A 23,010-nucleotide genomic window follows, 5' to 3' on the forward strand; every position below is an offset into this window, starting at 1 on the left:
CTCCATATTGTTTTTCACAGGGACTCCACCAATTTGCATTCTCACCAACAGTGTATGAGGGTTCCCTAGGTAGAGCTGTCTTTAAAGGCAAAATGCATTAATCCAAATATTTCAGCCTATAGTCCATAGGAAAAAGCTAAGTTTCTATGTGAACTAGTGACTTGGAATTCTGGGTTCTTCATGCGACGTGGTGAGCTTGGTTAATTATTAGTGACCTGCTGAGACACAAAGCTACTCTCTCTGTTGGCAAGATCTGATTTCTGAGCATTTAACCTGGATGCTATGGGATTGCAAAGGTGGAATATGGCCACAATGATGTATTTGTGTGCCAGTTTACCATTTCTAGAAGTAAAAGCATCACTTTAATTTGTAAAGGAATTCAGAAAGCTGACTTTCAATATAAAATGCATATGTTTAAGTACTTTTTAAATATTTGTAGCTTGGGTTTAAATTTTAATAGGTGTAATTAATTTTTACCCTAATTTGTTCATTCTGGAATAATCCTAAAAGTATGAATTGTTTGCATGTTCCTTTACCAGAGTCTTTTTTGAAAAAACTTTTTTTTTGAATCATCTATGGTTTATCCTATTTTAATAAAGTATTTGAAAGCTTTATTTTCCTAATTTGTCTTAAAATATTCCTTTCAAAAATATTCAAAGATAGGTGCTATTGATATACTAAATAAAGCATTGATGAAGGTCATCTTACTTCTCTTATTGGACTAATTCACTGAAAAAGGTAAGTGCTTTTCTGATTTTGCTACTGTCAAATTTTCCAGTTGATGTGTCTACCCACTGTGTCTTCTTTTGCTGGCCTTTTATTCATTGTTTTTTTTTTTTTTCACTTTTTCTTTCCTGGCATGAGCATCCTTGCTATTTCCCAATATATAATAGCTTGCACCTTTACAGAAAGGTCATATCCTTGCCATATCTAAAATATAGCCATGCTAACATATACCTATAAGATGCTGAGTAAAGGCAGAAAAATGCACATATATTTCTACATGTACACCTTTCTTCAGGGAAAAAAAGTGTGTCAGCAAGCCCATGAGGAACATGACAGTTTATCAAATACTTGTTCATTTCCTCTGAAATTTGTTCTTAAGGTCAGTAGGAAGACAAGCTTAGATAACTGTCCATTTGGCTGTTGCAGGCAGGGAACCTTTGTGGTAGTACATAGGCAGAATATGCCTACAGGGGATATTAGCTCTGATTAACTCTTCTGGTATAAATCGAGGGCTGGATTTAAGATATTATTTGTGGTAGAATGGATAGAGAATTTAAAATGTGAGAACCAGCTTTAAAATCTGTTAAGAATGTTTAGATGTCAGCTTATGTTTTATTTGATTCACTTTATTGAGCTCAGAATCCAAAGTCTATTAATAATAAAACTCAGATTTGCCCTTGAGCATTTCAAGGTTATAAGACGCCTAGTCTTCCTGTTAGTGGGCTATAAATTCACCTTTGTTGCCTATGTTTGCCCTTGCAGTAAATGGGACACCATAATTCTGCAGTTTGCAGCTCAGGGTGAAGTTAAACTGCCCAATTTGGACACTTTCATAATTTGGGCTCATTGGCCCAACTTTTAGTAAAAGGCTGGAATTTCATCATTAGGTCATTTGCTTTTTAAGTGAATATTTTTATGTGGAAATAATATAACAAACCTGATCGACTGGAGAGGGCCCATCAAAGTAACAAATGAGACTTGAATTTGCTTTCTTGGCTTTGTCACTGATTATGCCAGTGATGTACAGTAAGTCAGTCTGTTGCTAGTATCGCATTTGCCAAATAGGAACAATTAAGTCTTGCTCCCCTTATAGGACTACTGAGATACTAGACTTAAATAAAGTCACTATAGTAATATTACTAAATGTTTAAATAGCATTGATATTCAGAGATCTCTGAAAGTGAGGGTGACTAGGGAAGAAACATGGACAAATCCCTTATTTCCTTTATAAATCTCTCAATGTACGAGCTCTTCTTTCTTTTTGAACTGAGGGTGAGATGCGTAGGTTGAAAAAACAATCTCTAGGTGATACTAATATATCCCAGCTACACTCCCCATCCCCATCGCTCTTTTTGTTGATTGGTTGAAACAATCAGGATTGTCTTCAGCTCTGTGAATCTTTTCAAGGTATCTCTATATATTGGTGAATAAAAAAGCACAGGGCATTTGAGAGTGGTGTAAATTCCAGGATTTCAAGCAAAGTGCAATAACAGCCTGTTTGGATTATATGTACTCCATTACTATCACGATGAATTTTGGAAAATCTGTTGGCCAGCTTTCCCAGTGTCACTCGTAAATGTCTTTTTGTGAAAAGTAAGTGCCAGAGCGCCATTGTAACTGCCCAGGACTTTGGGCCTCAGAAGAGTTGTTATTTTTTAGTCTCTCCTGATCGCCTTCCCTGGCCCATTCAATTCTTTGCCAATGCACTGGGTTGCCTTGCTCTCCTAGCTCCCTCCCACCCCTGTTTTTCAATCCTTAATTTTCTTTCTATTGCCGAGAAAGGCATCAACAGGAGGGAGAACCTTGGTAAGTCCTAGCCTAGAGGCTTTTAAACTTGAAACAGCTACTCTTCTTTTTTTATTAAATGGACATTGGTGTCAGCGATCCTATATGTATGAAAAATAAAAGTGAAAAGATGTCCTCTTACGATTAGTGCCTTTTTGATTTCTACACCTATATTTTCAAGATTATGCAGTTTTACTGTTCTGTGTTAGGGAGCCACTTTTCAGATCTCAGGTGACCAGACTGACTTGAGAATGCAGTTTGGCGCATGAATAAAATGAGACACAGTGTTCATTTGTTGTTTTATTTTTTAAAAATGAAATATTCAAAGTACTTTTTTGTTTCAAATATCAACACGTAATGTTTAACTTTAAATATTTACAGCATGTTGTTGTGATGCTCTGTAGAAAAATGCATGCTTCTGACCTGAAAGCCAGAGCAAAATGCAAAAGACCATTTAACTGCAGCCAGAGAACATGAACCTGTACAGTATCCAGTCACTTTTCAGCACAGGAGTGAGAGCAGGAATACAAAACTGGAGCCTATTGTTTCCTAGCAACACGGCTCAGGCCATTATAACACAATTTCCAGTATGATTAGAACCTCTAACTGTTGTTATATAGAAACTGAAAATCTTGGCATACACTGTAAACATCTTTACTTCTCATGAGAAAGTAAGCAGCTAAAAAGAATATTTTTCTGACGTAAAGGCTATACTTCTCTTTTTCACCTTCTCTCTTACTGATGCTTTTGCCAGAAGAATAGTAAAGATTTAGACATTGTCATGAATCATACAAGTAAAATATTTTTCAAGGACACAATCTGATATACTAACATTTATTTAAGAGGTTAAAGTCCACCACTAAATCTAAGGAAAGATTTTTTTAACTGCCAAACACATTTCCTTTGACAAATAATGTAAGATGACAACTGCCAAGACAAAATCCACAGCAAGTTTAACTCTAACTATTTTCAGTTACTGTTTAGGAAGTAATTTCTTCTTATACACAGCAGTATATTTGGTCCTTAATAGCTTTCACATGAAGGACACACTGATACAGTCACTATTTTGTGGTTGAATTATTTTTTGTTGTTTGTTGTTTTCTGTTTTTTTTTTTGTTGTTTTGTTTTGCTTTTCTGTTTTTTTTTGTTTTTTTGTTTTTTGTTTTTGTGGTTTTTTTTTTGCAGAATAAAGAACCTTACAGAAGGCTGTGGAAGAGCAGTCTGAGATCTGAAGTACTACTCAGGTCAGCTATGTGTATGTGAGTTCCTCCAAGAACACAAGAATGTTGCATCTAATCTGTAGCCTTCTGTTTTCCCAGAAGCTATAATACATGTCAGTCTCTCCAAAAGTTCCTTTCCACACTTGATTACTGTACTTTTGCTTCCATTACCAGTGAATTCCATTACAATTGCTCTTACAGGAACATATCTTTATAAATGCAAAAACTGTCCTGACTCTCTTAGGTGATATTACAGTGGGGCCTGGTCTGGTTAAAAAATTGTTTTCAAAAAAATGAAAGAGAAGAAAAAAGTAGTAGAAACAACATGATAGGATGCTTGAGACTGTGTCAACAGTAATGAAAAAAACCTTATGAAAATCAGAATTTAACTGTATACCTCTCTACATAGCATGTGAATTCCAAATTATGCATTGTTAAGTTTTCATATATTTGGCTATGTTGTATATATTATATTATATATATATAGTTTATATATTATAGATCTTCTAGATAAATTGACAGTAAAAGGACACACTTATTTTATACATTATTTTGTTGGGTTAAAAATTAAACCCAATAAAGCCTATTTATATGGTGAGTGTTTTACTAAAAATTAGCATGAATTGGGCTTTATTTGCCTTTCCTTCAGGAGTCATGCTTCTAATCAGTAATGATTAGAATGACAACTAAAAATAAATATATTTAAATGTCTGTTCAACTGTGAACTTTTCAGCTCTTTTGGACCTCTAGACTGTAGTGCAAGAGTCAAAACAAAAGAAAACAAACAAGCAAAATGGGCCTAACTAGGAAAAAGAAACAATCACGGAGTATTCCCTGCTTCCAGCCCAGAATAGTCTTCCTAGGAGAGCCCAACTGCTGTGCTCTCACTCAAGCTGACTTGAATGCTGTGTGGCTGTGTAGGTGTCAGCTGCATGTCTTCTGGGTTTGAGAAATTCATGTATTTCTCTTTAAAATGCTTTTACTTTCGTCAGGAAATGCAAACGAATTGTTCTTTCATTAAACTTCATAACTACAAGTCGATAAAGGCATTCTTTGTATTCAGATGAACAGGAAGTGATGTATTCAATATCTCCACGTTCTTATTAAGAAATGCCAAATGTTTCTCTTAGATTTACTACTCATTAGTGTGCTAACCTTTTGGGTTTTTTTCCTCTTTCCTCCAAAAGACTTTGGAAGTGGTAAAGAGAACAGTAACAGTTCAAGGCAGTATTAGAACCACAGCTGTAAGTGATAAAAAGTGCATTTCCTGAATATAATACAAATATAACTTTAAGAAACCAAAGGCACAAACTAAATAAATATGTATTACAAACTAGAAATGCACAGTTCAAGGTAATTACTATTAAGTAAAAGCTTCAAATACTTGTTTCTAATGGATATTTAAAGCAGTTTGAAAATGATACATCATCAGTGAATTGCAAAAAAGTATAATCGCTTAAAATATAAGCAAAATAGACTCTAATATTGACATCTTGGATTAGTGATAAAATACATCATCACATTTATGAATGTACTCTCTATATACAGTTCATAAATCATTTTTCCATTGATTTAAAAGAACATCAGAGGTTCTAGGAACTTAAGGTCCATTTTTAGGCTGGTGTGGAGGTATTCAAATTTTCAACAAGTTTGTGAGTAATTTTAGAATCCTGTCCTGATAAATACTATACCATTAACACAGGCCTGATTCAGGGGGAAAAACCCCAATAATATGGTTGTAGTCTGGATTAGTAATCTCTTGAGCTGGTGTACTGCCAATTAAAAAGAGATGAGTTCATCATGAATTCTCTCTCTCTCTCAGAACATGTGTGTAAGAATGTGGTAGTCCTAACTGGAAGGTTTTGAAAATGAAATGTTTGGATACACCCTCCCCTGCTGTCTGTGGGTCCTTGCCTTTCACTCACTATACTTTGTGTAGTTAGGAGTCAGACTCTCGAAAAACCTTAATGTGAGCCTGGATTCCGACTTTGCATATTTTCCAAAAAGACTGTCATCACAAAGCAAGGCACTGACCCCACACCGCATTTAGGTAGTGGCTGGCAAGAATCCAAACTGCGACATTCCATCACAAATTCTCCTTCAGACACAGCAAATGTCCAGACTGGGTGATGAAAAGTGCTGAAGCTGGCTCAGGGGAATTCTCCACAGGCCACATTGTGCTGTCCTGTATTTTCATTTGTGGTAACTCAACAATTGCACAGCAGCTTACAAACTCTTTGTCATTGGGCACGAATCTCCTAGTTCACCAAGCGGCTCTTCTTGGATGACAGGATTCATACAGATTGAGAAACTGCAGCTGATATTAACACTAATCCTGATCTTTTTTTCTGAATTTTAAATGATCGCAGAACAAAATAACCCTTCCTGGAAAATAGCTATTTTCCTAGGCAGGAGAGATGATTAAATAAAAAATAAATGGGCAAAGACAGAGAACTAAAATAACTATCCATATAAATTATCTTAGTAAAAAATAGTCTGCCTCTCTATAATTAGTTGAAATGTGTTAGGTTAGAAAGGACTCAATTAAATTTCCTGACTATGGCTGCGAGATGTTCAATACATAATTGTACATTGAAATATAAATCTAAGTGGGGTGAAACAATGTGGCAGCAACTTCCGTGATGTTTAGTTTGGCCTTCCCGTTGGTACTTTCCTTTCACCTTAGTATTACGTCTTTTTTTTTTTTTTTTTTAAGGTTTTGGCTCTTATGAATTTCTGCAGTAGTAGTGAGTGTAATGTATCAACATCATAGGCATGTATGTCTGTGAAAGCCTTTTTTTTTTTGTATCAGAATCACACTTTGTAGTAAATTACCTTTCATGTGCACAAAACCATTGGATTAGTGTATAAATACTGAATCACGAATGTGAAACTATGACCAAAACACACCCTATATATAAATGAGAAATTCCTACCCGGGTTAATAAAAGCTATGTTTACATGACACCAATATAGCTGGACAACTGAGTACAAAATGTAGTCAAAACAGGTTGGGTGGGAGGAGTTTCATTGGCCAGCTGCCTTGGTATCATGTATACACAAGCAGATAGTGGCAATTGGGTTTGGTGACCACACCCACAGGGAAGCGTGGTAGACCGAACCCAGCCACCACACGCCAAAACACAGCACAACAACATGGCATTTATTTCAACAAGCAAGGAGGAATCACCAGGGAGGAAGGGTAAATGGGTCCTGACTCTAGGAGATGGTGGCCGAGGACATTTTACACTTCTTTCGAAGTTTCCTGTAACAGATCTGGAACATGTGAAAGAGCTGATAGTCTTTCGAAACACACGGCTCAGATCCTATTGCACCACCTTTCGAATAGCCCGCAAGTTCTGCCAACAGCTGAGTATGTAACCTTATGTCACAACAGAGAACCTCGGGTTCTTGCTTTATATTTGAACATCTGCATGGCTCAACAAATTGAAAGTGGTGCTTGCTGAAAACTTTTTTTTTTTTTAGTTGTTTGTTCTACTTGTGTTATTTTGAATACTGCCACACAAGAACTAAAAATCTGTCATTTCTTAAAGAGTTTAAACAAACAATATTAAAATACCATCTTCTGTCACATTGAAAGGCAGTTGGATATGTTTTTCCTCCATATTTACATATACAGAGTTCTGATCTAGAAAACCGATACAATAAACCATTGTATGTTTTAAAAACAGGCAGTCTTTGGTGACGCAAAGGCAGAGATTTTTTTTGTTACCTCCTGCCTATTTCACTCTGTCTCATAAAGTGAATGTTATTGGCACTGTCAGAAAGTTCTAAATACTGCTCGACAGACAGAACAAAATACCCATCATAACCTTGCACTCTCCCGGTACTCAGCAGCTGCTGTTTCTCCCCCTCTGTCCACGCCCGGATCCCCTCTTCCCCTTCTTGCAGCCTTCTTTGTTCCTTAGTCCAGGCCTGGGCCACGGCGCGCTGTCTGGCGATCTCCAACACGTGGTTCTTCTCCTCTTCGACAGTCGTCCCATACCGGATGTTGAAGCACAGAGCCCCATGCTGGAGCTGGATATCTGCAAACCGTCTAGTCCTCCCATTCAGCACAGAAGTCATCTGGGACACGGTGACATTGACACCGTTCTCCAGAATGCGCCTCCCCCCAGTGTTACCAATGAGCACCAGGTCTTCCTCCAGAGACCCGAGCTTAATGAAGTAGTGTGTGTCCCTCCCCTCTATGGTAAAATGTAGGTTTTCCAGGTAATGAGCATTGTTGAGAATGGCAGCCAGCCGCCTGCTATCTTCATTGGCTACTCCTATAATATCAGCTGTTACAATGCCATCCTTGATGGCGAATTTTATACCTTTGCCAAAAACAGAAGGGACAGCGGCAAACCTTGGTTGCTTCCCTCCTTCAGGGCACCGTCCATCACCATATCGGGGAGTCATAGGAAGTTGGTCCAAGGAAATGAAATTCCTGAGCTGTTTCTGGAGCTCACATTGAATACCCAGGATAGTCTAGGAAAGAAGAAAGGCACAGAGCAAGTGTAGCAGAGGATTAGACACCTGTCATATGCTCGGTGATCGTAGAAAGCAAAGGTTTGCCAGGTTGCTTCCTCCTCTCCTTAATTTGCGGGTTTGTGATTTAAGAACAAGCTTAATTTGGAATCTCTTCACCCGAGTTTTGGAAAGGAAAAGACTAACAGGTGATTTGATTACCTGGCATATATTTCTTGATATCTTGGTGAGTTAAGGGTTAAGCATAAGCAAATATATTCAAATTTGATACTACAGAATCCAAGAGCTAGAAGGCACTTAAGTGGGTCTGTGTGCGTGCTGAGTTATTTCAGTCATGTCTGACCCTTTGTGACCCTGTGGACCGTAGCCTGTAGCTCCTTTGTCCATGGGGTTCTTCAGGCAAGAATACTGGAGTGGGTTGCCATGCCCTCTTCCAGGGGATCTTCCCAACCCAGGGATCAAACCCAGGTCTCTTACATCTCCTGCATTGGCAGGTGCGTTCTTTATCACAAGTGCCACGTGGAAAGCTCCCCCTAAACAAAGACACTTTAGTTTTTCCAATTCAACAGACATTGACTAGCTGTTTGTTACTGGATGTAGAGTAATATATTAGCCACAGTGAGGTATAAAGAGATGGTATAAGGCATCATTCTTATTTTCAAGTAGCGCATGACCTTATAAATAACAAGGGCAAATCAGCAAGTTCATGGGTCTTTTTATGTGGATTAAAAAAAAACAAACACTTTTGGGACTTTCCCGGTGGTCCAGTCCTTAAGAATCCACCTGCCAGTGCAGGGGGCACAAGTTCGATCCCCGGTCTCATGCACTCTAGTGTCTGTGCTCCACAGCAAGAGAAGACACTGCAACGAGAAGCCTGCGTAACTCAAATGAAGAGTAGCCTCTGCCCGCTGCAACTAGGGGAAGACTTTGAGCAACGACAAAGACCCAGAGTGGCCCAAAACAAACATAAATAACTAAAAAAACTCTTTTTATTATGGCAGCTTTCAAACATATTAAGAAATAAACAAGAGAATAATGAACTTCCAGGTATCCATTTAAAAGCATCAGAAATTTCCAAAATTTTGCTAAACTTTTTGCACGACTTTTAATTACAAAAAGCATTTACATGTTATATGTATTTACAAAAAGGGATGAGCCTCTGGTACCTACTTAGAAATGCTTTCACTTATAATTTTTTTATACTTGAATTTCAAGCCCTCCCACTCAAATTTCAGTTTTATTTTGTTAAAGCCATATATATATATATATTTGCAGACACAGATATTCCTCTTTCGTTCATCTGAAAGAAAAAGTTCCTTCTTGCTTTCACTTTGTATCTCATTAAGTGATAGAATTTCCTGCTGAACTTTGAATGTTTTGGTATTCCTATTTTTCCAGAGAGTTTCTAATATTTATTATTTTGCTTCATTGCTCTTACATACTTTTTCTTTATTAGAATAATTTTTTTGATTGCACTGTGCGGCATGCGGGATCCTAGTTCTCTGACCAGGAAATGAACCTGTGCCTCCTGAAATGCAAGCTCTGAGTCTTAACCACTGGATCACCAGGTAAGTCCCATTTATCAGAATAATTTGTTATTCCCATGCTTCTAATGCACTATGCTCTGATTTATTTTTCAGTTGGAGATCTGATGTCTTACGTCTCTTAGAGAATAATTTTCTCTATATAGAATCCGTAACTACCCATTTTAGAAGCATGAAAGTTCAGTTCCACTTTCCTCTTGTCAGTCTACTGCAGCAGTGATCAAGTCACACGTTAGTCTTTTCTTTTCCCAAAGCTCCAATTCTCTGATCCCTTCCCCTTGGAAGCTTTTATCCTACCTCTTCATTAATCATGGACATTTAAGTGGATAGTCAAGAAGACTCAAACAGAAGTAAGCACATATATGTTAATACTATTTCATGGTGTTGGATGCCCTTCTGTTTTTTCAGCTAAATAGGGATGGTAAAACATTTACTAACCTTTCCAGGATCCCACTCTTGAGTTTTTGTCTGAAGCTGTAGAAGCTCATAAGTTAATTCCAAATTTTCTAATTCTGGTTTGGGAAATCCAGGTAGTACATTGTGTAATTGGAAACCAAATAGCTCCAACCAACTTCCAATATCTGTGAGACACAAAATTTAAAAGAAAAAAAATCATTTTAAAGCCCATACTTCACAACTTTTGTGGAAAGCTTGAAAGATGCCTTTCCTGCCTTTGATAGGTTTAGCCAATGGTAAGTTAGGGATAAGCTTCCCTTTATGTCACTCACTCTAAAACATCTGATCCTTTCTCTGGGGAAATCTTGCGATTCATGGATAATCATAGAGATTGGCTCAGTTTACTGTGTGGAAATTCTTAGTCTGGTAGTGGTATTAAGGCCACACAGACTCTGGTATTAGATTTGTTTGATGCAACAGAATCTTGATTTTTCTTCTGTGGAATTATTTGAAGAAGCTTTTAAGAGTGAAAACTATGAACAGAAAGCTTAAAAGGAAAGAAGAAAATGTACTAGGATGCAAAAGTATCATGTTTTACGCCAACGTGTACAGTTCTGTTCACTCTAGAAGGCTAAGGAAGAGATTGCACAATAACTTGTGGGCTAGCTGGCAGGAAGAGGAAGCATCTTTACAAAGGCATTGAGATTATGTGATAAACACCATGGAGCGTTTTTTCTTTACTTTAGCATAAAGCATTACGCCATTTAAATACCTGTGGTATACTTGGCAACATCTTGAATTTTGCCAACAGGGTAGTTATTTTCAAAGGAGTAGAGGTTGAATGGTTTAGGAAGGAGGTTCAACTGTTTCCATATGTGATGATTAGGCGTCGTCCATCGACCAGCGACAACATCATAATCCCTTTGCCCCAGGTGCACTAGTTTAGTAAGGAAATCATAGAGTCCTCCATGAAAACCAATGATGACCTGAAAGTCAGGATAAGTGTCATGATAGATATCTCCATAAGGTGTGTACAGTATCTCTTTGATCACCTGACCCCGACTGCTGAACACGGCTAGTGGGGTGCCTGTATTATCACAGGCTACGTAATATTCTTCACCACTGCTTAGCTCCATGGCAATAAGGTGACCTTGGAGATCATAATACAGGGATGTAATCTCTGAGCTGGTGTGGTTGTACAAATGAGTAACTCTTATGGGGTTGGCAAGGTCTGCATAAAAGAACTGGAGGTGCTGTCCAGGGCTGGACTTACTGGCCACACGTCGCCCAAGCCCATCATAGTAATACTGCACAGTCCAGCCAGAAGCCTTATTGTAGGCTTTCTGCAACAGACCATTAGAATTATATTCAAATACGTCATTTCCCCTCTGTCTCAGAAAGCCATCTTCATCCATCTTGTACTGAATTTCTCCAAGTCTGGTGATGCGATCTCGGAGGTCATATCGGAGAGGAGTAAGACGAGCACTATTCCCATGGCTTAAGAGGTTGATGTTTCCATTCAGATCATAACTATAGCGCCACTGGGTTTTATCGTTTACAGAAACAGTCTGAAGTTGCCCATCGGCATCATATTCATAGAAGTATCTTGTTATATTGGCATCTACTCCTACTCTGATATCACATATTACCATTCGGCCCATATTATCGTATTGAATAGTCATCCAGTAGGCAATTGCCTTTAGGATTTCATACTGAACTTCAATGACTTGTCCATTGGCGCTGAAGATCTTGGTGTGCTTCATCACAGTAGTAGTTATGACTTGGTTTAAGTCATAATTAATTACACTGAATTTTCCAAACTGCTCTGTTCGACCAGAGACATCGACGTATCGGTACAGATCTATGGGCAAAGGGGTTTCATTGATCACAGCTTGCATGCTGGTGACACGGAAGTTGTTGTAGCTGTAGTCAAAGCGAGCATTCACAAGGCCTTCTTCGCTGAATCTGAAAATCTGGCGCCCAATAAGAGGTCCTGAGGGGTCAAAATAAAAATCATGAGAATAATGCGAGAGGCTCAATATTGAACAATCAGAAAGTTCTAGTGTTCTTTTCTTTAGTACCGATGTTTTTACACTAAAATGAAATATTAGAGATTGATGTTTGATATCTAATGCCCGGACATCTTGTCTCATAGATACATATTTTCATCATTGTGGTCACCAAATATGAAAAAAATTTAAAATACTGCATATTATAGTTATAGAATAATTTAATTATAGGAACTTCAGAAGTAATAACCCATTCCCAACTACCTAACCAGTAGTTGAAGTGATGAAACTGATATTATAAACATGCTCTCTTTTTATATTTACTGAGAAAAATACTTTCAGTTCATTTAACCCATGCAACTGAACTGAACTGACAAGGTCAGAAGGTCAGGTTTTGACCAAATCCAGTATTCAAGTAACTGGATTTTGGTATTTTATAAACCCACAGGATGAAATATAATAAAAAATGGTGACTTGTGAAGACATGTTGCCATCAACTGAGGCTTACAGAGGTTACACAAGGCTTGCACTAGTTTCAGTGAGGCTCATATCTTTGGGACTTTGAGTGAGACTTTGCATCTTTGGGACGATTTGGTGGTGAGTAGGGATGAGTCTACCAGTTAGACTAGGTACTTAGAGTTCAACTTTCTTGAGGGCTGAGAGAAAGAGAAATGCACTGTAGTTTTTAAGGAATTGGCTTTCACACCATCTATCATATATTTTTCATTTTCAATGGAAGATAATTTGATAACTCAAATTTGGTTGAATTGCATGTCTGTAAGTTAATGCTTCTATCTCAGACTGTGGCCAGCAAAAATTTCCTGAGACCGATGTGCTTGTATACCTCACCACCCTTTCACCACAAACCTGTTTGCCTGTATCTGATTGTGCAAATGAAGCCATCGTGCATCAGATGTATTGTCTTAATCACTCCAGAAGACTCTTCATATGTTAATGTGACCTGGGTGGTATCATAGAGAATCTCGGACAGCCTTGCTTGCTTGGTGTACTTGTACAAAACTCTGCGCCCTGTCCCCAGATGCAGGGTTTGCAGTAGTCGGCCATCTCGACTGTAGTCTTGGATAAAAGAAGTGCTACTGTCTGGTGGGGTGTAGATGTTCCGGTAGTAGCCCACCGACAGCATGGTTTGTAAGCTGTGGCGCACCATACTAGGCATTGTGACCGAGAGCAGACAATCTGACTGGTCGTACTCAAAGATATAACGCCGCTGGCTATGTAAGAGGAGCATCACAGACTGAAACGAGACAAAGGCACAACAAAAGCATAATAGTACCACTGAAGTTGACGAGATGAAAGAAAATACCCATTCATCCTTTCTGTACAAAGTTATCGAGCACTTACTGCGTGCCGGGCACTGTGGTGGACTCTAGTGTATAAAGTAGTGGCAATAATGTGTCTGTCCTCGTGGAATTTACAGATTAATGGAGGAGAAAGACATAACCAAACAACTACAATATAGTGTGACATGTGTTATGACAGAGGAAATTCAAGGGCGCTTATGGGAGGTGGAGGAAGAGCCACAACCTAGACTTAAGAGGTCAAGAAAGGCATCCTGGAGACTGACATTTACAGTTGAGACCTAAAGGGTGACTAGGGCGTGGCCAGATGAAGGCAGGGAGGTGAGTGGGCTGGATGGGGAGAGTACTCCTGACACAGAGCAGAACACTGTGAGTGGCTACATAAGAAAGAGAACATGGTTTGTTTTTTTTAAAAGAACATGGGGCATTTGGTGTGGCCAGAGCATGGGTATGTTGGAAGGGATGGGTAAATGGCAAGTGATGAGGCCAGTCAGGTAGGCTGCGTTTAGATCATACTGAGCTTTCTAAGCCATGCTAAGGAGTTTGGACTTTTGCCTGTTGACAACAAGGGAGCCGCTGAAAGCAGATGGAAGGAAAGGACACTTGTGCCACTGGAAAAAACAATCCAGTTGGTATTTCAGAAAGGTTACTATTGCTTCAATGTGGAGATGAATTGGAGGGAGGGACACAGAGGGTAAGGCATGCCATATATTAAGTATTAGTCACCAAAAATTACTTATTGAGTTCATATAGCAGATGTCTTTCTGAAAAGTTGTATATAAAATATTATCATTACAGTAATCCCCTCTTATCAGCAGTTTTGCTTTCTGAATTACCCACAGTCAACTGCTGTCTGAAAATATTCAATGGAAAATTCCAGAAATAAACAGTTCCTAAGCTTTAAAATGCATGCTGTTCTGAGCTGTATGATGAATCTCATGCTGTCCTTCCCAGGACGTGAATCATCTCTTTGTTCAGTGTATCCATGCTATATATGCTACCTGCCCGATAGTACAGGAAATAATGCAGTATATATAGGCTTCTGTACTATTCCCACTTTCAGGCATCCATGGAGGGGCCTTGGAATGTGTCCCCTGTGGGTGAGGAGGGACTACAATTCATGTTTTAAATGATATTAAGGAAACATGCCATTAAAAGTGGAGAATTCTCTGGTTATGCAAGCCGTCTCCTCCAAACTGATCTGTATTTCAGAAAGCTATTTTTTGAGGTATGATGCCGGGCATGTAACAGGTGTTTCATTGATATTGGTTTATCTATTTTAATTTTAAATATTTTTAAATATTTTATTTTAAATATAGTCATAAAAGGAACACTGTTGAAGGAGAACTCAAACCCTATTTTTAATCAAAAATCATTTAAATCTCATCTTTTAATAAAAATTGCTCACCCCTGGAAATTCTGATGTATCTCCCCAAGGGAGATTTTATCCCTCCTTTCTAGAGAATTGGCTTATCAAGCAAAAATATTTAATTGAGCTTTATTTTCTGAAGTTTCTGTTATGAAAACAATAGGTACCATTTCATCTTCTAAATATAAATTACATAAATATTTATGAATTACAGAAGCATATATAATGTACATTTAAATCTTCTAAATATGAAATTATATTCTAATATTGAACATGCTTCTTGAAACTGCATGTCCGCCCCGCTCTTCTGACAATTAATTTCAAATCACATGTCAATACTGTGAAGTCAAAGTCAGCACTTATCTGCTCACTGGCTTATCCTTTCTCGCTCTTCCACGAGGTACTCTGCCTGGGGATACAGAGCCGTGTGTGGAAACCCTGTCACCTCATCACCTGTGGATACTCTGCAATTCCAGAAACCCTGCTGAGCAGAAGGCGGGAGACGTGGAAGTCCTGCCTGGGCACGAGGACATGAAGGGACCACCCCGTCCTTGACCAAGGCAGAACTCAACAGAACCTGGGGTGAAACTAGTGGGCAATGCCTCTGCATTGCCTCTCTGCTGAAAGCCAGATTTCTCAGCTCCTTTCCACTCTCTTCTGTCAATTTGCCATGAACAAGTGACATCTGTCACCTGCGAGGTGGGCCAGGGCCAGTCACCATATGGTTCGCACACATTATCCAGCACCAGCCTGTCTTTTCCAGTTGCTGCCCCAGCCTTGCCAAACATTTATAGCACAACACCACTGCATTCTCTCCCTGCTCTCATCTTCCGTGCTGTAGTGAACCACGGCCTGACCCTCTTCCTAGGTGGTGCTGATGCTGTGCTGACTGAGAATGCGGATGACGTGATTAGAAATCTCCTGAATGCAACCGTTGTGTTGCACTTGGCTACTTTATCACTTTGGGTGGGCATTATTATCAGTTTGTTCAAAAACAATACTTATAAGTCCATCCAAGGCCCCCAGTGCTGTTATAGAATAAAAGGTCATTTCTTATCAGTCCAAACACTAGAGTGGGAGACTCTGTATTTTCCAGAAAGTTGATTGTGAGAACCGAAATGATTGTGAGATCACTGTAAAGACGAAAACTAAAACCATGGCTGCATATTCATTTGAACAGGAGTAGAAATGAGAGATGGGCTTCCCGGGCAGCTCAAACAGTAAAGAATCTGTCTGCAATGTGGGAGACCAGGGTTTGATTCACGGGGTCGGGAAGATCCCCTGGAGAAGGGCATGGAGAATTCTTGCTAGGAGAATTCCATGCACAGAGCAGCCTGGCTGGCTACAGTCCATGGCGTCGCAAAGAGTTGGACACGACTGAGTGACCAACACTTTCAGAAATGAGAGCTGGCAGAAATTTGAAAAAGCAAGACACTTGAATGACCACCAGATGGCAGTGTGGGGCCACCTGGAAGCACACGCCAAAGGCTGCATTCTCTCCCTCTAGGCAGCCTTTGAAAATTTCAGCCCCAAAGAGGCAGTTTTGTGTAAGTGTATCAGACTAACGCATCTTATTAAATGATTATAGAATATATTTAAATGCATTTAAAAATGAAGTTCTTAAGAATGTTTTTAGGAAACGGAAAGATTTACATTTCCTGTAATACAAAATTGTAGCCCCACAAGTCTTCAAGATATAATTAACTCAGGGAAGGCTCATGAATCAAGACAGAGAATTAATGACCACATAGAGAAAATTTAAGAAACAATAATTGATTTTTTTAACAGAGAAGAGATCATTTAAGCAACCACAGATATTACCCAAATAATTATTTTTCTCCTAATGGCTACAAATCATTGTGCATGAAAATGATACCCATAATTTTTACTTACTCTAGAGGAAGTCAAATAATTTTTACAAAATTTCTTCACATTGAGGTAAAATATCTGCTGTTTGCTTTTTTCAATATATCATGGCATAGGGATGCCAAGCAAATGTATAAAGGTACAAATAGAAGTATTTTGAGGTATAAAAAGAGGTTTATATTTTTAAAGTTGGAGAACTGTTACTTCAACATATACTTCTAGAGCCAGCCTCTTAGTCTTGCTCTGCCCCAGACATAGTGAAAGAATGTTCTAGCAAAGGCCACAATAAAGTGAGGACTAGAAAAGAGCACAGGAGGCACAGAACTTCATCACCTCCCTGGAAGGTTACATGTAAGTTGGATTTTGGTAAATTGAATATTCCTTCCCTTTTCTTTCTAGAATCACAATTTCAAAGATACTTTAATTTCCTTCCATCCTTCTGTTCTTTCCTGTTTTAATTCACCTTCAAGTAGCAGTAGGTGCTAGCACGAAGTTTTCCAACTTAATAAATACTAGAATAAATATTAGAATGCACAATTTAAATGGAAAGAAACTAACTCTTATTGAATGACTAGATGTGCCAGGTGCTTTATACTAAGTTATTTCATTTAATTGCTGCTTCTATTCAGTGAATTAATTATTATCACTGGTAATAATGTTAATAAAATCAATCTCGTGATAAATGATTTTTGGAAAGTAAAGAACCATTCCATAATTATGGGTTTTGTAGGCTCTGAGTTTTGCATAATAGCATTGCTTAAGTCAGGGGCTACCTGATAATTAGAGAACAAATTAAATGTAAGATTAGGAAAGGGAGAAAAGTCAACTAAAAGGCACGAGTGATTTGGCTCATCTCACTGGTCAATAAACGAGTTTTAGGGAGTTGCTGGGGCTTTTCTCCATACATTACTCTGTCAATAAGGTCTTATTTCTGTCCACTGCAGACACTGACAGTCTCAGGGAGTTTCTTTGTTTTGTTTTTAAAGAATTATAGCCAAGTAAGTTTCTGCAGCCAAAAGAATTTATGTGAAAAAAAGAATTCATGTGAAATTTGCTTCACATGATTCTTGGCTGAAATAACTGTGATGAAGTTATCAGTTAATTCAGAAAAGGGGAACAATAAAATTCTTCATTAATGTCAGAGAAGAGGCTAAATAACTATATGCAGGACTGAAGTTTAAGTTTCAACAAGCTTTTCTGTCACTGTATAGACAGTTTAAAGGGAAAGTTTTATGAGACCTAGAAGCAATTGTCTATAGGCAGTTAGCTCAGCAGCCAGACTGTGGCGCTAATGAGGTTAAGGCTCAGAGTTCAAACCTATAAATATTCCTGTGGGATCTTAGTTCCCCAACCAGGGATTGAACCTGGGTCCTTGGCAGTGAAAGCATGGCATCCTAACCACCAGATGGCGAGGGAAGTCCCTCAAAGCGCTACATACTCCTAAGGCATGTCAGCTCCTTCACTAGTCACATGTAGACCTGTGGGAGGATCAGAGCAAATAAATTCTCATTCTTGAAAAAATAATCAGCCTATAATCTGCTAGTGATCAGTGGCACCTTTTTCTTTTTCTTTTTTCATATAAGGTCATCTTACATGCCTTGCCTCTGTGAATATACAACAAATATTTGGATTCAGTTAATTTTGTAACAAGTCTAGCACTTTGTGGACATTAGTTGTATGATTTTGCCAATCATTCTTGTTACCAAAATTCAAAAGAGAAAACATCCACTCTGTAAGGTTCAGATGTTCCCAGTGTAGAGTGTGGATTAGAGATTTCATCAATTTCTTCAGCAGAAAAGGACAGGGGGTACAGACAGCAGAGGACTCAGCCCTTTCCCCTGGCTCCCAAGTGGAGTTCTGCTTTATCTCCTAGACATTTCTAATTTGGCAAATTTCCCAGTGACTAACTCTGGGAAATAGTACAATGGTTTTATAATAACATACAACCCCTGGCACATTTAAAAAAAAAAACTTGCAGGAGTATATCAGAAAGACTTAGCATTATTTGGTGCAAATAGTGAAATTTCACCACATGAGTTATGAGCACCCATGACTTTTTTCAAAGAGCTTCCAGGGATTAATCCATACTGACTCCCCTTGAAACCTCAGGGGAAAAAGTTTTTCAGTTTTCCCAGAAATTAATCCAGGACTAATGAACTGAGTTGAAAGGATATATTTAGGGGAAAAGGGACAGCATCTTAGGACATCAGAAATTGAAATGGCAGACAGAGATCAATTTCTCTTATTGTCTTCTGCTACTGGTCTGACTGGAAACCATTTGTGCTGTGTGAGGTTGATGTTTGACAAATGGATCCAGGGGGTGGGGTTAAAATCCTTGCCCATTCCCAGCAGGCAGAGGCCACGAGCTCCCATTACAGATGCTTCTGGAGACTCATTGTGTACAAAGGACTATTAACAACAAGGGAGCCCCACTGCTACCATTTCCTCAGACAGATTACTTGGGAAAATATGTCCTCCAATGTATACCATTAAACCGTCACTGACTAGCCTAACAAAATTAGAATTCCTTATCCGCTGGGTAAGAGCCTCTTTTCCAGAGCTGAGATACATTAACACGCAATTTTATAATTTTCTACCTATTTTACTTCGGTGTGAGCTTTCATAGTAATAAAGATACATTTTCAGGAGCATGAACAAATATGCTCAAATGAGGAGAAAGCTAAGCCATTATCCTGACTTCAGTTTGAAAGAGTACCTGGCAGAGTGTGGGGCTGGGGAAAGTTTTCAGCTGAAAAACAGCTTATCCTTGTAGGTGTAATTTGTGGTGGTGGTTGTTGCTACTTTTATGGAGCAGAACAGGCAGAATACAGACTTCAGTCCCACAGGTCCTCAGCAAGGCAGGTAATCAGTGCCGCTTTCAATGTTCTCATTCAGAAACTCAGAACTAGTTTATTTTCCCTACACACTTACCTTTTCTAAGTAGGTATAGCTCCAAATTTTCCCATCAGCCCAAGTTCTTGAAATTATTTTTCCACTCTGGTCATATTCCATTTTTTCATTCCATGTCCCTCTTTGAATGAATGTCACCAATCCCGAAGGTGAATATGTGATGTTCACTTCATTATATCTGCTTACAGGAGACCACAGAACAGGTCGTCCCGTCTGGTCATAAAGAATTCGAAGGGTGAATTTCCGATGGTCATCATAGATCTTGCCTGTGCGAGTTATATGATCAAAATCGATGGAGAGCAGGTTTCTGTTATGGGCCTACAAAAAAGACGAAGCACATTGGAAGCACCGCCTTAGTTTCCCTCAGCAAGGGTATTCACAATCCTAAAGCCTTCTCTGTTTCTCCAGCAATGGGGTCTATTTTGCCTCTGAATCCGCATGGCTTTTCCTTGGATGACAACTTGTCTTTATTTTCCTGGGAGACTCTACAACCTTGGAAGACTGGGGCCATGTCTCAACTACTGGGATGTGCTAGATTCTCAGCATATGGTTGTTGACTGTTTTTTCCCAACTCAAGTCTCAACTGTGCTGATCCAGTTTTCAGTGATTATGTAATCTTACTTTATGTAAGTCAGATGCCTACAGAGGAATGGGACTTCCTCCCCCGCTTTTACCAATGAGGTGGCTAGAACATAGAATGGTGAATTATTTACATAATGAGCAATTAGAAAAAAGGAACATAGAGAGCCCCCTCTAATTTATACAGATTCCCTTCTCTGGCTTCCTCGTCCCTCTGGGCATGGAGTTTTATTATAATACTTTGCATCTATCACAGGGGAACACAGAGCAACTCAGACTGTCTCCTAGATATAAAAGCCCATGCACAAAGGCCAGCAGGTTACTGTGGGAGGTGTTGGTAGGTCCCCCAGTACTTGCAAGGGTGGCACCATTCAATGAGGTTGTGCAGCTTTAAGTCGTTGCCTCCTCCATTGGCCTAAAATAGTCAGGAGACTGAATTAGCTGCTTGTCTGTGCACCAGCCATTTTTTCTACTTGGGCCTTAGTTTTCTTATCTGTGAAATGGGAGTAATGTTTATCACTTGACATCACACACCTGTGCTAAAAATTAAATGAGATTACATATACAGGTACCTGGTGATGTATAAAAATAATATTAGTAATTGTTATTTTTATTACTTTAAAAATATTTATTTATTTTCTGCCATGCCACAAGGCATGTGGGATCTTAGCTCCTCAACCAGGGATCAAATGTGTACCACCTGTAGTAGAAGCACGAAGTCTTAACTTTCCTAACCACCAGGGAAGTCTCAGTAATAGTTATTTTTAGATATGATTACTCTTCTTATCTCAGTTAGGCTTCTAAATGGGCCCATGTGTCAGATTCCAAAGTGACTGTAGGAACTGTCAACATGATCCAGGACAGAGTGTTAAATATCTGGTTAATGAGGTAGGGGGAAAAAAATCAACATTAGGGTTTGACTACATTAATCATAGTCGGACTAAACCAATTCACTAGCTATTCAACTAAACTTTATGATAATTCATTTAAAATTTTTGTGGTCAAGGATTCCTTTAATTATCTGAAAGCTATACACTGTTTCCACAGAAAAATGCATATAAACACATTAATGAACATTTTAAACAAATCTCAAGTGGGCTCTGAAATCCAAGTATGAAACTTTTAGGGGTCTTGAGTCCAATTTTAAAATCCTCGCCCAGAAAGAGGTTTGTAAAAAATGTTAAAAATTTTTTTTTTTTGCTATTTAAAAAACTGAGATAAGCCACTATGGAGAACAGTGTGGAAATTCCTTAAAAAACTGAAAATAGAACTGCCTTATCATCCAGCAATCCCATTTCTGGGCACACACAGCGAGGAAACCAGATCTGAAAGAGACACAACCACTCCAATGTTCATTGCAGCACTGTTTATAATTGACAGGACATGGAAGCAAGCTAGATGCCCATCAGCAGATGAATGGATAAGGAAGCTATGGTACATATACACCATGGAATAGTACTCAGCCATTAAAAAGAATTCATTTGAATCAGTTCTAATGAGATGGATGAAACTGGAGCCCATTATACAGAGTGGAGTAAGCCAGAAAGATAAAGACCAATACAGTATACTAACGCATATATATGGAATTTAAAAAGATGGTAATGATAACCCTATATGCAAAACAGAAAAAGAGACACAGATGTACAGAACAGACTTTTGGACTCTGCGGGATGTTCAGAGAGAACAGCATTGAAACAAGTATACTGTCAAGGGTGAAACAGATCACCAGCCCAGGTTGGATGCATGAGACAAGTGCTCAGGCCTGGTGCACTGGGAAGACCCAGAGGGATGGGATGGGGAGGGAGGCGGGAGGGGGGATCGGGATGGGGAACACATGTAAACCCATGGCTGATTCATGTCAATGTATGTCAAAAACCACTGCAATATTGTAAAGTAGTTAGCCTCCAACTAATAAAAATAAATGAAAAAAAAAACAGATAAAACTGACATAAAACATTATATTAGTTTTATGTGTATGGTATGATTCAGTATTTGTATATATTTCAAAATAATCACCACGATAAATCTAGTTGACATCCATCACCACATGTAGTTACAATTTTTTTTCCAGAGATGAGGACTTTCAAGATCTATTCTCTCAGCAACTGTCAAATATACAATACAGTATTATTAACTATAGTCACCATGCTGTACATTACATACTCAAATTTTTTAACTGGAACTTTGTACCTTTTGACCTCTTCACCCATTTCACCCACCCTTTACTCCTTGCCTCTGGCCACCACCAATCTGTTCTCTCTCTGTATGTATTAGCTCTTTTTTGGGGGGGAGGTGGGAGTCAACATCTAAATGTGATGTAGAATTTTTATCTTAGTGGCCTGGATGAGTGCAAAGCCAACACTCTCATTTCAGACTCTGGTCTTCCTTTGCTCCTTTTATGCACTTTGCTTTTTAAAATAACCTCTATAAGTACCTCCCTCAAATTATAAAAGTGATATTTTTTTCATTGCAGAAAAACTGGAAAGTATAGAAAAATACAAAGAAAGTAATTATCTGTAATCCTATTCTCCAGTGTGAATCACTGCTAATCATTTCCAGCATTTCATACCCACTTTTTAAAAATATAATCTTACACTTAAACAATACAAGAATTGTTTTATATTCTACTTTTCAGTAATGTTTTATCTCCATCATTCTTCATGTTATTAGATATTCTGAATATGTGGATTTTAATGGTTACATCAACATGATAAATATTTATCTATCCTTTCTCCTATTGTTGGAAATTAGTTTTTGTTGTCCATTTTTCTTTCAATGTTCATGATTTGTTGAGAATTT

The 23,010-nt window shown here is 38.5% G+C and overlaps 1 protein-coding gene across 2 annotated transcripts in view; it reads right to left on the bottom strand.

Moving 5' to 3' along the window:
* Positions 1–2,798: 2,798 nt before the first annotated feature.
* The window catches only part of TENM1 (teneurin transmembrane protein 1), an 862,693-nt gene continuing 842,481 nt past the window's right edge, over positions 2,799–23,010 (bottom strand). For both annotated transcript variants that reach the window (XM_070462280.1, XM_070462279.1), the window contains 5 exons: positions 19,654–19,950; positions 13,036–13,423; positions 10,932–12,152; positions 10,202–10,344; positions 2,799–8,219 (listed from right to left, as the gene is read on the bottom strand). In XM_070462280.1, coding sequence (XP_070318381.1) covers positions 7,461–8,219; positions 10,202–10,344; positions 10,932–12,152; positions 13,036–13,423; positions 19,654–19,950 — 2,808 coding nt within the window. In that variant the 3' untranslated portion in view covers positions 2,799–7,460. The remainder of the gene's footprint in view (positions 8,220–10,201; positions 10,345–10,931; positions 12,153–13,035; positions 13,424–19,653; positions 19,951–23,010) is intronic.

Source organism: Odocoileus virginianus, unplaced genomic scaffold, assembly GCF_023699985.2.
Source record: "Odocoileus virginianus isolate 20LAN1187 ecotype Illinois unplaced genomic scaffold, Ovbor_1.2 Unplaced_Scaffold_2, whole genome shotgun sequence".
Lineage (NCBI taxonomy): Eukaryota > Metazoa > Chordata > Mammalia > Artiodactyla > Cervidae > Odocoileus > Odocoileus virginianus.